The 12,302-nt window shown below is 37.1% G+C and overlaps 1 protein-coding gene across 1 annotated transcript in view; it reads right to left on the reverse strand.

The window, feature by feature from the left end:
* The window catches only part of LOC150083193 (queuosine-tRNA galactosyltransferase-like), a 374,131-nt gene that overhangs the window by 288,981 nt on the left and 72,848 nt on the right, over positions 1-12,302 (reverse strand). Inside the window, exon 4 of the mRNA XM_090377897.1 lies at positions 10,820-10,925. Within this exon, the coding sequence (XP_090234023.1) occupies positions 10,820-10,925 (106 nt within the window). The remainder of the gene's footprint in view (positions 1-10,819; positions 10,926-12,302) is intronic.

Below are 12,302 nucleotides of genomic sequence, written 5' to 3' on the forward strand. Positions count from 1 at the left end.
GCCTGAGAGAGGTTTTGGTGGCACCAACTCAAATGTGGGAACAATATTTCATGCCAGGGCAGATTTGCGATTTATACAGAGTGAGCAGCTGTTTGGAAGAAAAGTAACACTGAGAGCGAAAGAGAAAACAAAATTTTTTAGATGCAGAGGAAGCAATATTTGTAATGTGCTTGTGCCAAGAGAGATTAGAAGTCAGGGAAATCCCCAAAAGAGATACATCATTTTGCCTAGAAATCAGAGTGTCGCTAAGATAAGCATAGGAACAGAACAATCCTTTTCTGCGAGATATAAGCCAAGACTGAGTTTTTGAAGGATTGAAATCAACTAAGTTGTCTTTGCCCCACTGGAGAATTACCTGAAGATCGGCATTTAAGGAATTGGTAGCATATTTTCGAGAAGTTGAAGGTGATTGAACAGGGCAAGGTTTCTCAAAATGGAAAGTAGAATGCAATGTGCTATCAACGGCAAAACTATGCATGGGATTTCCAGTCAATGGAAGGTCATTAATATACAAGAGGAAAAGAGTGGAGGAAAGAACTGAACCTTGGGGAACACCCGAATTAGTGGAGAAGTTAGAAGACAGAGAGCCAGCTATCATCACCTTCTGTGAGCGATCAGAGAGAAAACTGGATAACCAATTACTAAAAACAGTTGGCAAACCATAAGATGGAAGCTTGTTTAGAAGACCTTTATGCCAACCACGATCAAAACCATTTGAGATGTCAAGAGCAACTACTTGTGTTCCACCAAACCTTTCCATTGAATTAGTCCATAAATGGGTAACATAAGCCAGAACACCAGTGGATCGACACTGACGGAATCCATACTGGCGATCGTTGATCAGACGGAAGGTTTCTAGGTAGTTTAAGAGATGGCGGTTAATTGATTTCTCCATTAGTTTAGAAAGAGTAGAAGTAATTGCAATGGGACGATAATTGGATGGGAGGGATTTGTCACCCTTTTTAGGAACTGGCTGGATATGGGCAAATTTCCAAGCAGAAGAAAAAACACCTTTGGAACAAGAAAGTGAAAAAAAGGCGGCAAAGAATAGGAGTAAATTCAGGAGCACGGGTTTTGAGAACATGTGGAGAAATACCATCGGGACCTGGAGCTTTCTTAGCATCAAGATTCAACAAAACCCTTCTAACATCCTTTTAACAGAAGACCACAGGAGGCATTGAATGGAGCGTGTTGGGAATGGTGGGATGTGTTTTACCCAGATCATTAATATATGAGTTGGAAAAAAAATGGGATGCTAGCAGGTCAGATTTATCCTTGGCTGAAGTGACAACAGAACCGTCTGGTTTGGTAAGAGGTGAGAGCAGAGATGGGCAAAAGTTGCAGCCAATAGCTTTGGCAAGTGACCAGAATGCTCGGCTACCATTAGGGCAAGAAGCAAGTTTTCTACTCTTAGCCTGTTCAAACTCTAGTTTGAACTGATTAATAACTGCTTTACAATTGTTGCGAGCTTTGGTGTATACAGAAAATGAAACTGAAGAATCAGAAACAAGCCAATTATGATATGCAACATTCTTCTCTTGAACAGTGTTAGCACATTTATTGGAAAACCAAGGTTTAGATAAAGGACAAGATTTTAAAGTGGAGTGTGGAATAAAGAATTCCATTCCTAAAAGAATAACTTCACTGACACAATCTGAGCAAACGGTGATATCAGAAGTTTTGAAACAGTAATCCGACCAAGGAAAAGAAGAAAAAAAAATTTCGCTGTTCATCCCATTTTGCATTCTTGTAAGGCCAAACATGAGGTGGGAATAGCCATGAGATAAAGGCTCCATTGGAGAAGAGACAATCACCAAGTTGTGATCTGAAATGTCTAAAGGACGTCTCACTTCGACCATGTACTTAGAAGGGTTGTTTGTGAGAAAAAGATCAAGCGTGTTGGCTGAATGATTAGGATTGTCCGGTATTCTTGTAGGTAAATGAACAATCTGTGCAAGGTCATTAGTAATTGCAAAAGCCTCAGCATCTCAACCAGCTGAGTCTGTGTGACTAGAAAATGGAAGCCAGCTGGAGTTGTGAACATTAAAATCACCAAGGAAAATTACCTCACTGTTAGAAAAGTTGGACTGGAGAAAGTCAAGTTGCAAAGAGAGGAAGTCAAAAAGCCCCAAGTGATTAGTGGAGTTGGGAGAACGGTAGAGACAACAGATGAATTTTACACAATGAGGTAGAGAAATTTTAAGCCAGAGAAGGTCAAAGAGTAGATTCCAAATTGCCAAGTCTCTGACAGGGAATATCAGAATGGACATATGCCCAAGTACCACCTTTGAGGCGAAAGGAATCATACAGCGAATAATTTGGGCATCTGAGATGAGCAGTAGTTGAATCAAACGATAACTGAGGTTCTATCAGAAAAAGTACATGGGGTTTGGCAGACTGCAAGTGGAAACGGACATCGTTAAGATTAGAATTGAGAACACGTATATTTGTGAATTGAATTAAGAAGTGCTTGGGAGGTTTAGATCTTTTTGCAGATAAGCTTGCTCTATTAATTTGACAATTCATGGTGTATTCAATAGTAAGAAAAAGTGGGTTGGACATGCTGTATGAAGTAATGAAATTTTTGGATATGGCATGCACATGGTAAGAATATATCCAGATCCTTGACATAACGTGACCTCGACAATGCTCCCCGCATACACACTACTCGGACTCCCTCCAGTCACTATTTGGCAGAGTAGAGAGGTACCAAGATTATACACTAGCTGATCCAGAAGCCTCCTAGAGAGTTACCAATAGATTCGGTTCTGTGTACTAACTAGCGGCCAGCCTACGAATACCGTTTTAGAGCTGTACCCTCGAAATGTAAGGAATATTGGATCTCACCACGACGTTCATCATAACCTCAAAAGTCATCAATCATAGTGCATGATGGAAGAGATAGGGAAGGGTTGACCGGAACTTAGCTCTAGAGACTAAACATGGGTTCCACAACTTCAAGCCTCCAATAAGCAAAGTGATGGTATTGCACCGGTTGATGATAGATGAGAGTCATCTACCACCTGGTACTGCCTGGTAACATAGAGGGGCAGCATTCCTCCATGTGGTGTGTGCGTGCCACACTTCGACCCCTGCTTACGTTGGTTCACACCTGGGTGGTCACCCACCATGTACTTGTGCATGGAGGTTATACCCACGATTACTAACAGTCCCACCATCGTGAAGGTGCAAGCAGAGGATATGGCTGTCACAAATCGTCCGGACTTCGACGAAATTGGGTCCACTTGACTTGAGTGTCACCCGAATATCAATTCCATCAGCGTTTTAGACTCCCAGGTAGCAAGTGCAGCTTGTCTGGCCTATCTGAGAGAATGTCTGTGACAACCTCAAGGACCATTGGGTATCCCCCCAAGCTAGCAGTTTTCCAACTCACCTAACTCTGCCTCGATAGCATCAGCAAATATTCTTGCACCCTTTCTATTTAAGTGTATCCCATCCCTGTAGAAGCAGTCTCTCCTGTTATAAAGGATAGACCAGACAGAAAAATTCTACCGCTTGACCCTTGCACAATCTCTCCAGGGCCGAATTGATCGACAAGGCTTTCATCATATCCTCCCTCCTATCATGTCTGGGAAGAATTGCAGACACTTAAAGATATAATTACCATCAGGGGTAACGGAAAGGGTCTCTGCTTCCATAAAGGTGACTACAATGGCCTCAGACGGTTTTTAAATTCTGTACAGTGGGACCAACTGATGATGTTACCAACAGTAAATTCTAAGTGGGAAGCATTCAAGGAATTAATCGTGGAAGCTACTAAACATTTCATACCAATTAAAAATTATTGTTCACGGTTTAGTCTCATTAGTTCATTTGACAGACAACCATTTAGGTTTAGGCCTAAATGGTTGTCAAATGAACTAATGAAACTCGTGGCAGAGAAGAAAAATGTATGGTATGCACATAAATTATCAGGCGACACAAGCCTATGGCAGATATAAGCTAGTCTTTAATCAAGTCACAAAGGAGGTTAGGCAGGCAAAGGCAGATTACGAGAAATCTTTGGCAATGGATGCTAAGAAAAACAGCAAGGATTTCTTTACTTATATAAACTCTAAAAGGAAGGGGATGAATCAGATTGGTTCACTTGATATTGATGGTTCGACTGTTGATGATCCTGCTCAGATAGCAAACAAACAATGAGTATTTTGCATCTATGTTCACGTGAGGAGATATTAAGGATTGAAAATGCCAGAAGGTTATCAAATTTAGCAGGGTGCATAATAATTTTGTAATAACTGAAAGCAAAGTGGAGGAGAAATTGTTGAAGTTAAACATAAGTAAGGCACCTGGGGTGGATGGAATCTATCCAGTTATATTAAAGGAAGCGGCAAAAGAACTAAGCAAACCCTTAGCCATAATTATAAGAGCATCCTTGGACTCGGGGGGGGGGGGGTCCCCATGTACCTCAGATGTGCAAATGTATCCACAATTCACAAAGGGGGATTGAACAGTGACACGAGTAATTACAGACCAGTTAGTTGAACTTCTGTTCCAGGTAAAATAATGAAGTCACTGGTAAAAGATACATTGCAGGATCATCTATACAAGACTGCAGCAATAATTCAGACACAGCATGGGTTTGTTAAGGGAAAGTCTTGTCTGACAAATTTGATTGGATATTATGACGTGGTTACAAAGGAACTGGATGCAAAAAATAATTTTGATTTCATATACCTGGATTTCAGAAAAGCTTTTGACACTGTTGCGCATGGAAGACTACTGTGCAAGTTGGAGCAGAATGGTATTAAGAGTAAGTTACTACAATGGATAAAAGGATGGTTGAGTGGTAGAAGACAGTGTGTGGTAATCCATGGGAGCTGCTCTTCATGGACTAATGTTATTAGTGGAGTTCCACAGGGTTCGATGTTGGATCCACTCTTGTTTTCTATATTTATCAATGATATTGATGAAGGTATATCAAGCTTAGTGTTGAAGTTTGCAGATGATACAAAGGTTGGCAGGGTTGTAAATGACAGTAATGACAGTGTGCTACTGCAACAGGATCTAGAAAATTCGGGAACATGGGCTGAGATGTGGCAACTGAAGTTTAACATTGACAAATGCAAAGTACTGCATATGGGTAGAAGTAACCCCAGAAGAACGTACCAACTGTGTGGTACTACACTTAAGGAGGTAGAAAATGAAAAAGACCTGGGAGGGATTGTGCAGTCACATATGAAATTTTCTTAACAATACAGTCAGGCTGCAAGAGCAGGTCATTGGGTTTTGTCAATGATATATACAGGAATTTTGCTAGCAGGGAAAAGGAGGTGATGTATAAGGCAATGGTCAGGCCACGCCTTGAGTACTGGATACAAGTCTGGAGGCCTCATTTTAGGAAGGAGGTAGATTTGCTTGAGCATGTACAGAGAAGGGCAACAAGATTGGTGAGGGGAATGAAGCAATCCTCTTACCAAGAGAGGCTTAAGTTCTGCAAATTGGTTAGGAAATTGGAGCAGCTAGAGACTAATCACCCATGATGTGATCTGATTGAGGTATATAAGGCCTTGAATGGGTTGAGTACGCTGAATTCTGATGGGATTCTTCCACTTGTTCAGATTACGAACCTAAGGGGGCATAAATTCAAATTGAGGAAAGACAGCTGTAGAATAGATGCATGGAAATTTGCCTTTAGCCAGCGGGTGGTTAATTGCTTGAATAAACTTCCATCTGTCTTTGTGGAAATTGATAGGTTAAATAAATTTAAGGAGGAACTGTACAAACATTTAGAGGGAATGGCTGTGTGAATTTTTATTTTTTTTTTGGCTGATGCTATATAAGCTATATACAACATGTGTCTTGCATCACATGCCACTATTACTTTCAAATTCAATCCTAACTGATGGCTTTTTTTCAACATTGACCTGTACTTGTTAAGTATTTCCACCAGTCTCCTACTCTTAATACAATTTTTTCTGCTTTGCTGTTCTGGTCTGAGTCATGATTTCTATTCAATGTCAAATAAAATTCCAATACAAAATATAACCCTAAATTTATATCTTAACGCAGTTATAACACTATATATATGTATTTCAGCATCGAATAATATCTCCGAGTTACATTATATGACTTTCTTATCTCCTGTCAAGTTATACATATTAATTTATAATGTTACATTTGTAAAAACTAGGTCATTATATGTATTTAGTTAAGAAAGTACAATTTATTTAATACGATTGGGAAATTTTACTGATTAATTGATACTGCTATACTCGCTATCTATGTAAGCCACAAACCAAAGGGTAAAAAGCATAAACACAAAGAAATGTGGGAATAAAATTTTGTTACCAAAATAAATGAAAATGAAAATAAAAGTTTGTAAACAAAATAAAAATTACAAGATTTAAAAGGGGGGGGGTAGAAAAAGGCTTGTGAACTTTACAGTCGACACAATGAATACAAGAAATTAAAACTGGAATTGATAACAGAAATTTCTAGAGAAATATAACATATAAGTTTAATACAAGTTAAGGTAAAGAGTTCTAAAAACAGTAATAAACAAGTAACCTTAAAAGAGAATAAGGGACTTGAGATAACATTTAGGCAAAGTTACAAGCAACAGCTGGCAGAAAAAATGAAATATGTACATAAAACTAAACAACAGTGCATTTGGAAATAGATTTTCAACCAGAATCAAGAACTTTTTAAGAGTAAAAAATATGTTAAATGAACATAAGAATGGAAAAAATAACTTACATTGTAGAGATATGTGAGGAAAAGGGTGTTAAAACAAATGCATACAAGACAAACGTGCAATTAATATGTGCAATATGTCAAACACGTGCAATTAAAAAAATCTAAAGTTATACAACAGCAGCACCTAGTGATAAAAATTTTCAAAACTAGAATCTAGAAATTGTAAATGATATATAGTGCCATCTCGCAGCCTTCTGTGTCTTCTTCACCATTCCTATGTTTCTATCAATGAGAAGCCGATAAATTTTTTCTAAGATTTTATTTTCAAAATATTATTTTGAATGCTTTTGTTGCGGTCCTAATCCATACATCTTTGATGATCTTTTTTTTTATATATTTCCTTTTGCTTTATATGATAGAATTCTAGTTTTTAAAGAGCAAGAAAGTTTCTGCTCCTATCAGGATTCATGCCTGAATTTCTTCCTGTACCAAGACATTTTAGTGTGTCACTTGTTTGTATTCATTATTTTCTTTTGTATATCCCCGTGTTTCCTCCATCTGTTGCTCTTTTCCATGTTTAGGAATTCTGTTTTTTGTTGTTTAATTTATGATTAATCAGTGCTGCTTTTCCTGCCATTTTCTTCAATATTTTCATTGTGTTGATGATAATTTCCTTGTTCCTGAGTGATTATAATATCATCCACATATCTTAAGATTTGTTTTTTTTTTTTTGTTGTTGTTGGCACATAGGCTTCTGTGGCCATAATGCACCTCCCAAGGTTTTTGCAGTATTTTGCTCCAAGCCCGAGGCGAGAATTGAACCCGCGACCTTTGGGTTGCCAGGCAGGCACTTTACCCACCCAGCTAGCCCAGTCGGCTTTAAGATTTGTACCTGGATGTTTCCTTCCATCTCTTCTTTAGTCTTTAATTATCCTTCTAGGCTAAAAAGTAATGGTGAGAGTGTATCTCCAAGTCACAGTTCTGTATAAATGCTGAAAAGCTTTGAATACATTCTGTTAACCAGTACAACACCCTCTCCCAGTTTCCCTTACAAATTCCATTTGAAATTCCACTTTTCGTGGAATTTCAAATTCTTTTAGCATATTCTGAGTCATTTTCTTTCCATGCTTTCATATGCTCTTTTGAAGTCTATAAATAGATTGGTCATTGGTTTGCTGTATTCTCACTTTTACTCTGCAATTTGCTTTAATGCTTTTCTGCCAATTCTTAATTTCTCTATTCTGAATCCTGCTTAGTATTCTCTCATATATTCCTCTCTGCAAATGGTGTTATTCATTTCATTATCAGGTTGGATAGAATTTTATATTGTATTTTATTAACACTATTTACAACTTAATATTACTATTTTAATATCACTGTACTATATAAGTGTTTCCCAATCTCTGGTCTGTGAACAATTGTGGTCATTGAAATGTATGAAATTGGTCTGCAGGAGACAATAAAAGAGAGCTTTATTGCAGTAGAGTACAATCAATGGAAGATACACTATGCTTATAAAATTTGACATACATAGTACATTCAAAAAATTCTCAGAATCGCACACTGGTATTTAAATGGTTTGTGCTATGGTCGTAAGGTTTCGTGGAGCATTGACATTAACCTTGGCACACATGAATACCAAGAGGGAACTGGCTCAACCACTCCACTCATGTCACAGTTGACTGATTATGGAATGTAGCAGTTTGAACAGCATGCTAGCAACAAGTTCTTTAAACTTGGGAAAAGTGTTACAGAAATATTGCACGCATTACAGAAAGTTTATAGAGAGATGATGCTTTGAATAAAACAGCAGTGTATGTGTGGTTTGATCAGTTTAAAAATGGACAGAAAACACTGAAAGATGAACCTCGCAGTGGGCACTTTTTGGCAAACAACAAAAATGTCACAAAAGTGACTGAACTTTTTCAAAATGATAGGCGAATGATTGTTGCTGAGATTGCTCCTGAAGTTGGACTGTCTTTAAGCTCAGTACACACAATCCTGATACAAGATTTACGGATATGTCACGTGGGTACAAATTTTGTTCCATGCTTGCTGTTGGATGATCAGACAGACTGCAGGTAAGCCATCGCAGTTCCTGGCTGCAAAAAAAAAAAAAAAAAAATCACAGTCATGCAGCAGCCTCCCTACTCCCACGACCATCTATCTCTAAACTGAAAATGGGGGTTTGGAGTTCGTTTTGCTACAGTGCATCGCATCAAAGAAACCACCAAAGCGGGCGTAGGTGCACAAAAGAAAAGATTTTAAAAAATGTTTCAAAGCTTGGAAAGACCAACAGAGCAAGTGTGTGTGTGTATGCACGCGTAAAAAAAGATGGCACTTTGAAGGCGATTACGTTAGTAAGCCCAAATGTTCACTCAATAAACTTTTATGGTAAAATTCCAGAGACTTTTTGAAATGTACCTTGAATGGTAACATATGCTACATACATTAAGCGTAAGTACATATCACTGCATTTAAAAAATAACTATTAATATATTTGCATGCATATTTTTGTGGTCAATGGACACTGCCTCAAATATAAAAAAGGTCTCCATGGCTTCCACCTGAAATATAAAAGTGATTTCTATCTGAAAAAGTTTGGGAAACTGCTGTATAGCATCACCATGTTATATATAGCATAATTTAGTATTAGCAATGGCCACATGGTGCAAGGAAGCCTATGGCTTACGCTGCACCAGCAAAAAAAATAAATAAATAATAATAATAATAATAATAATAATAATAATAATAATAAAAAGTAAATAACAATAATAAAAAATAATAAAATAAATAAATAACAATAATAATAAAATAACAAAAAAAAAACAAATTAAATAAAATGATAAGAATAAAATAATAATGAGAAGAAAAAATTTTAAAAAATAATAATTCATAAATAAGGACCTTTCACACCCTAAGCAAGAATCATACCCCTAGATTAATATAAATACACAAAAAGTACAAAAGTCTTTTGTACTTCTTGTGAACACAGTAACAAACTGAATATGGTGGTCTCTTAAAAGAAGTTAAAAAACGGTTTTTAAGTTTAATTTATGTGTGAATTAATGGATATTTATTTGTTTCATTGTTTTTAGGTTTTTGCGACAATTGTTTTTCAATTCTTATAGCGGCATGTGGTGTTGGTTGGTTTTTTGGAGGTTGGTGGCTGCTGTCTTTCCGATTCGCTTGACGCAATATGACAGTTGAAGGCATGATTATTTTAATTAATAATCATGCCATAGCTATTTTAATTTGATTTATTTACGACTATGCATGGGGTATAGGATCATATTATAATCATTCGCAATTGAGTATTGAGAGATTAACAGTCCTACTAAAAAGGTATGAAGTTTTCTCTTATAATTTAAGATTCTTTTTCAGGTATTTTCATCTATCCTTCATTAGGTATGAAGGATATACTGATGTATAAAGGGTATGAGGTATATATATTGATGATGTATACATCATACCTATTGATGTATAAAGTTGCATTTTACAACTTTAAGCCATAGTTGCCACTTATCTGACCATCCCTGAGGCTTACCCATGTCATCCTGAAGGAGTGCTGCTTGACACTGGTTATTAACTAATCTCCCAATCCTCACCTCATCTGAAAATTTGACAATATGCCCTGTATTCCTTTAAGAGCAAAAAGCTGGAGGAATCTAATCCAAGTCCAATCTGAAAAGTAACCATTAATTATAATTATATGCCTCCTATCATGCAGCCATTCTGTAATCCAGATAAGAATCTTGTCCATGATCCCAGTATTTTCCAGCTTATACAGTAATCTCTCATGGAACAAGATCAAATACACTTTGCCAAAGTCCAAATAAACAATGTTAAAGTTATTTCCCATATCCAACTAGTGAATGACACTGTCATAATAGTTTACTGGGTTAGTTAAACAATATTTTACCTATACAAAACTGTGCTGAGTTCCCACAAGGAAAAACATTCCTATCTAGATGACTCTGTAATGACCTTCTGCATGGTTTATGTTATGTATATGCCAAATATTATCATTACAGGAGCATAGCTTGAGTATCTGACTGCTTCTCCAAAGATGCTCTGATGGACTCAACTTAATTTGGATCATCCTTGGAACACAAAGGTTAAGTTAAAAACACTGCTAATAAAAATGACAAGAATTTACCTCCTTTAGGATGTTCAGAATTTCCTTCTGTGCTGCTAATTACAATGTCAATACCAGCTTCCTTTATTCTTGGAAACCAAGAATTCAATATTCTTGCTGATCCATCCTGTCATAAAAACATATTTATAAAAATTAACTTTGAAATCAGATAAGAAAAAATCTCTAGGGGAAACAAAATACTTCAAAACTTCAAAGACTTAGAAAAATTATATAAAATTAAATATAAAATACTTTCCACTACATGAATTTGATGCTGTTTGTTATTTGGTTTTTAGGAGCATTAGCAACTAAGGCCATATTGCTCCGGGATATGCGGTGGTCATTCCCTGACCTTTCTGCATCCTCCATATTTGGTGGTGACGGGCTCGAACCCCAGTCTAATCAAGAAGCGTGTGCTACGCACTGCTTCTCCTTCCCATCTGGCTATTGAGGTGCCGAATTTGATGCCTACTTGCTAAAATTACACAACTTAAATTGAAAAAAAAAAAAAAAGTTCAGATATTCACCAAGAACTCAAATTTTTATAATATGGAAAAAAACACATCCCGCCCCCCCCACACACAACATTATCATATGCTGTATTTATGCAGCATTCTTCATTTAGTACTGTATAAAAATGTTAAATATTTCCTCTTGTCTTTCAGAAGGAACCTATGATAGATTTCAAAAAATTTAATTTTAAAACAATATCTGTAAATTATTTTCCATATAAATTACATTATTTTAGCAAATACAGGGCGAGTCTGAATTATGTATAAATACTTTTCATAAACACATTTTATAAATACTGTCCAGTCAAAACATTATGATCACCTAACTAATAATGGATATGTCCTCTTCTTACCACCAGTACTGCCACAAAGCAAGGCTGGTCTCTGAATGTTGCAGAAGATATGTTGTAGCATGCTGTCAGGACTGCATGCTACAACATCTACTGCATCCCACAGATCTGCGATAGTCCATGGCAGAGGACCCAAACACTGGAGCTGCCAATCCACATAATCCCAGAGATATTCTATGGGATTCATATCTGGTGAATTTTGCATCCAAGGTAGCACCTGGAGGTTACTTTCATGTTTGGCAAACCACTCTCAAACAATACTGGCCAAATGGCAGGGCACATTATCCTGTTGGAACACACCTGTACCATCTGCGAAGACAATCACCACGAAGGGGCATATCTGATCAGTCACAATGGATAGGCAGTTTTTAGCATTCAGAGTGCAGTCTAGAGGTATTAGAAGTCTAAGAGATTCCTAGGAAAACATCCCTCATGCTAAAACACTGCCAATGCCTGCCTATTCCTATTGGACCAGAGCAATTCCACTCCGCAGTTTGTTACTTTACTCTCATCTAATGTTAACAGCATAGCAGGAAATGTGATTCACTGGAAAAGGAAACTTTTTTTTTCCAGCAGTTGTCAACAGTCCAATGGCACCATTCAGATGCAAATTTTAGGTGCCATTGGTAAAGGGTGGCTCTA

The sequence above is a fragment of the Mastigoproctus giganteus genome, chromosome 7, assembly GCF_048544385.1.
Source record: "Mastigoproctus giganteus isolate SK-2022 chromosome 7, ASM4854438v1, whole genome shotgun sequence".
Lineage (NCBI taxonomy): Eukaryota > Metazoa > Arthropoda > Arachnida > Uropygi > Thelyphonidae > Mastigoproctus > Mastigoproctus giganteus.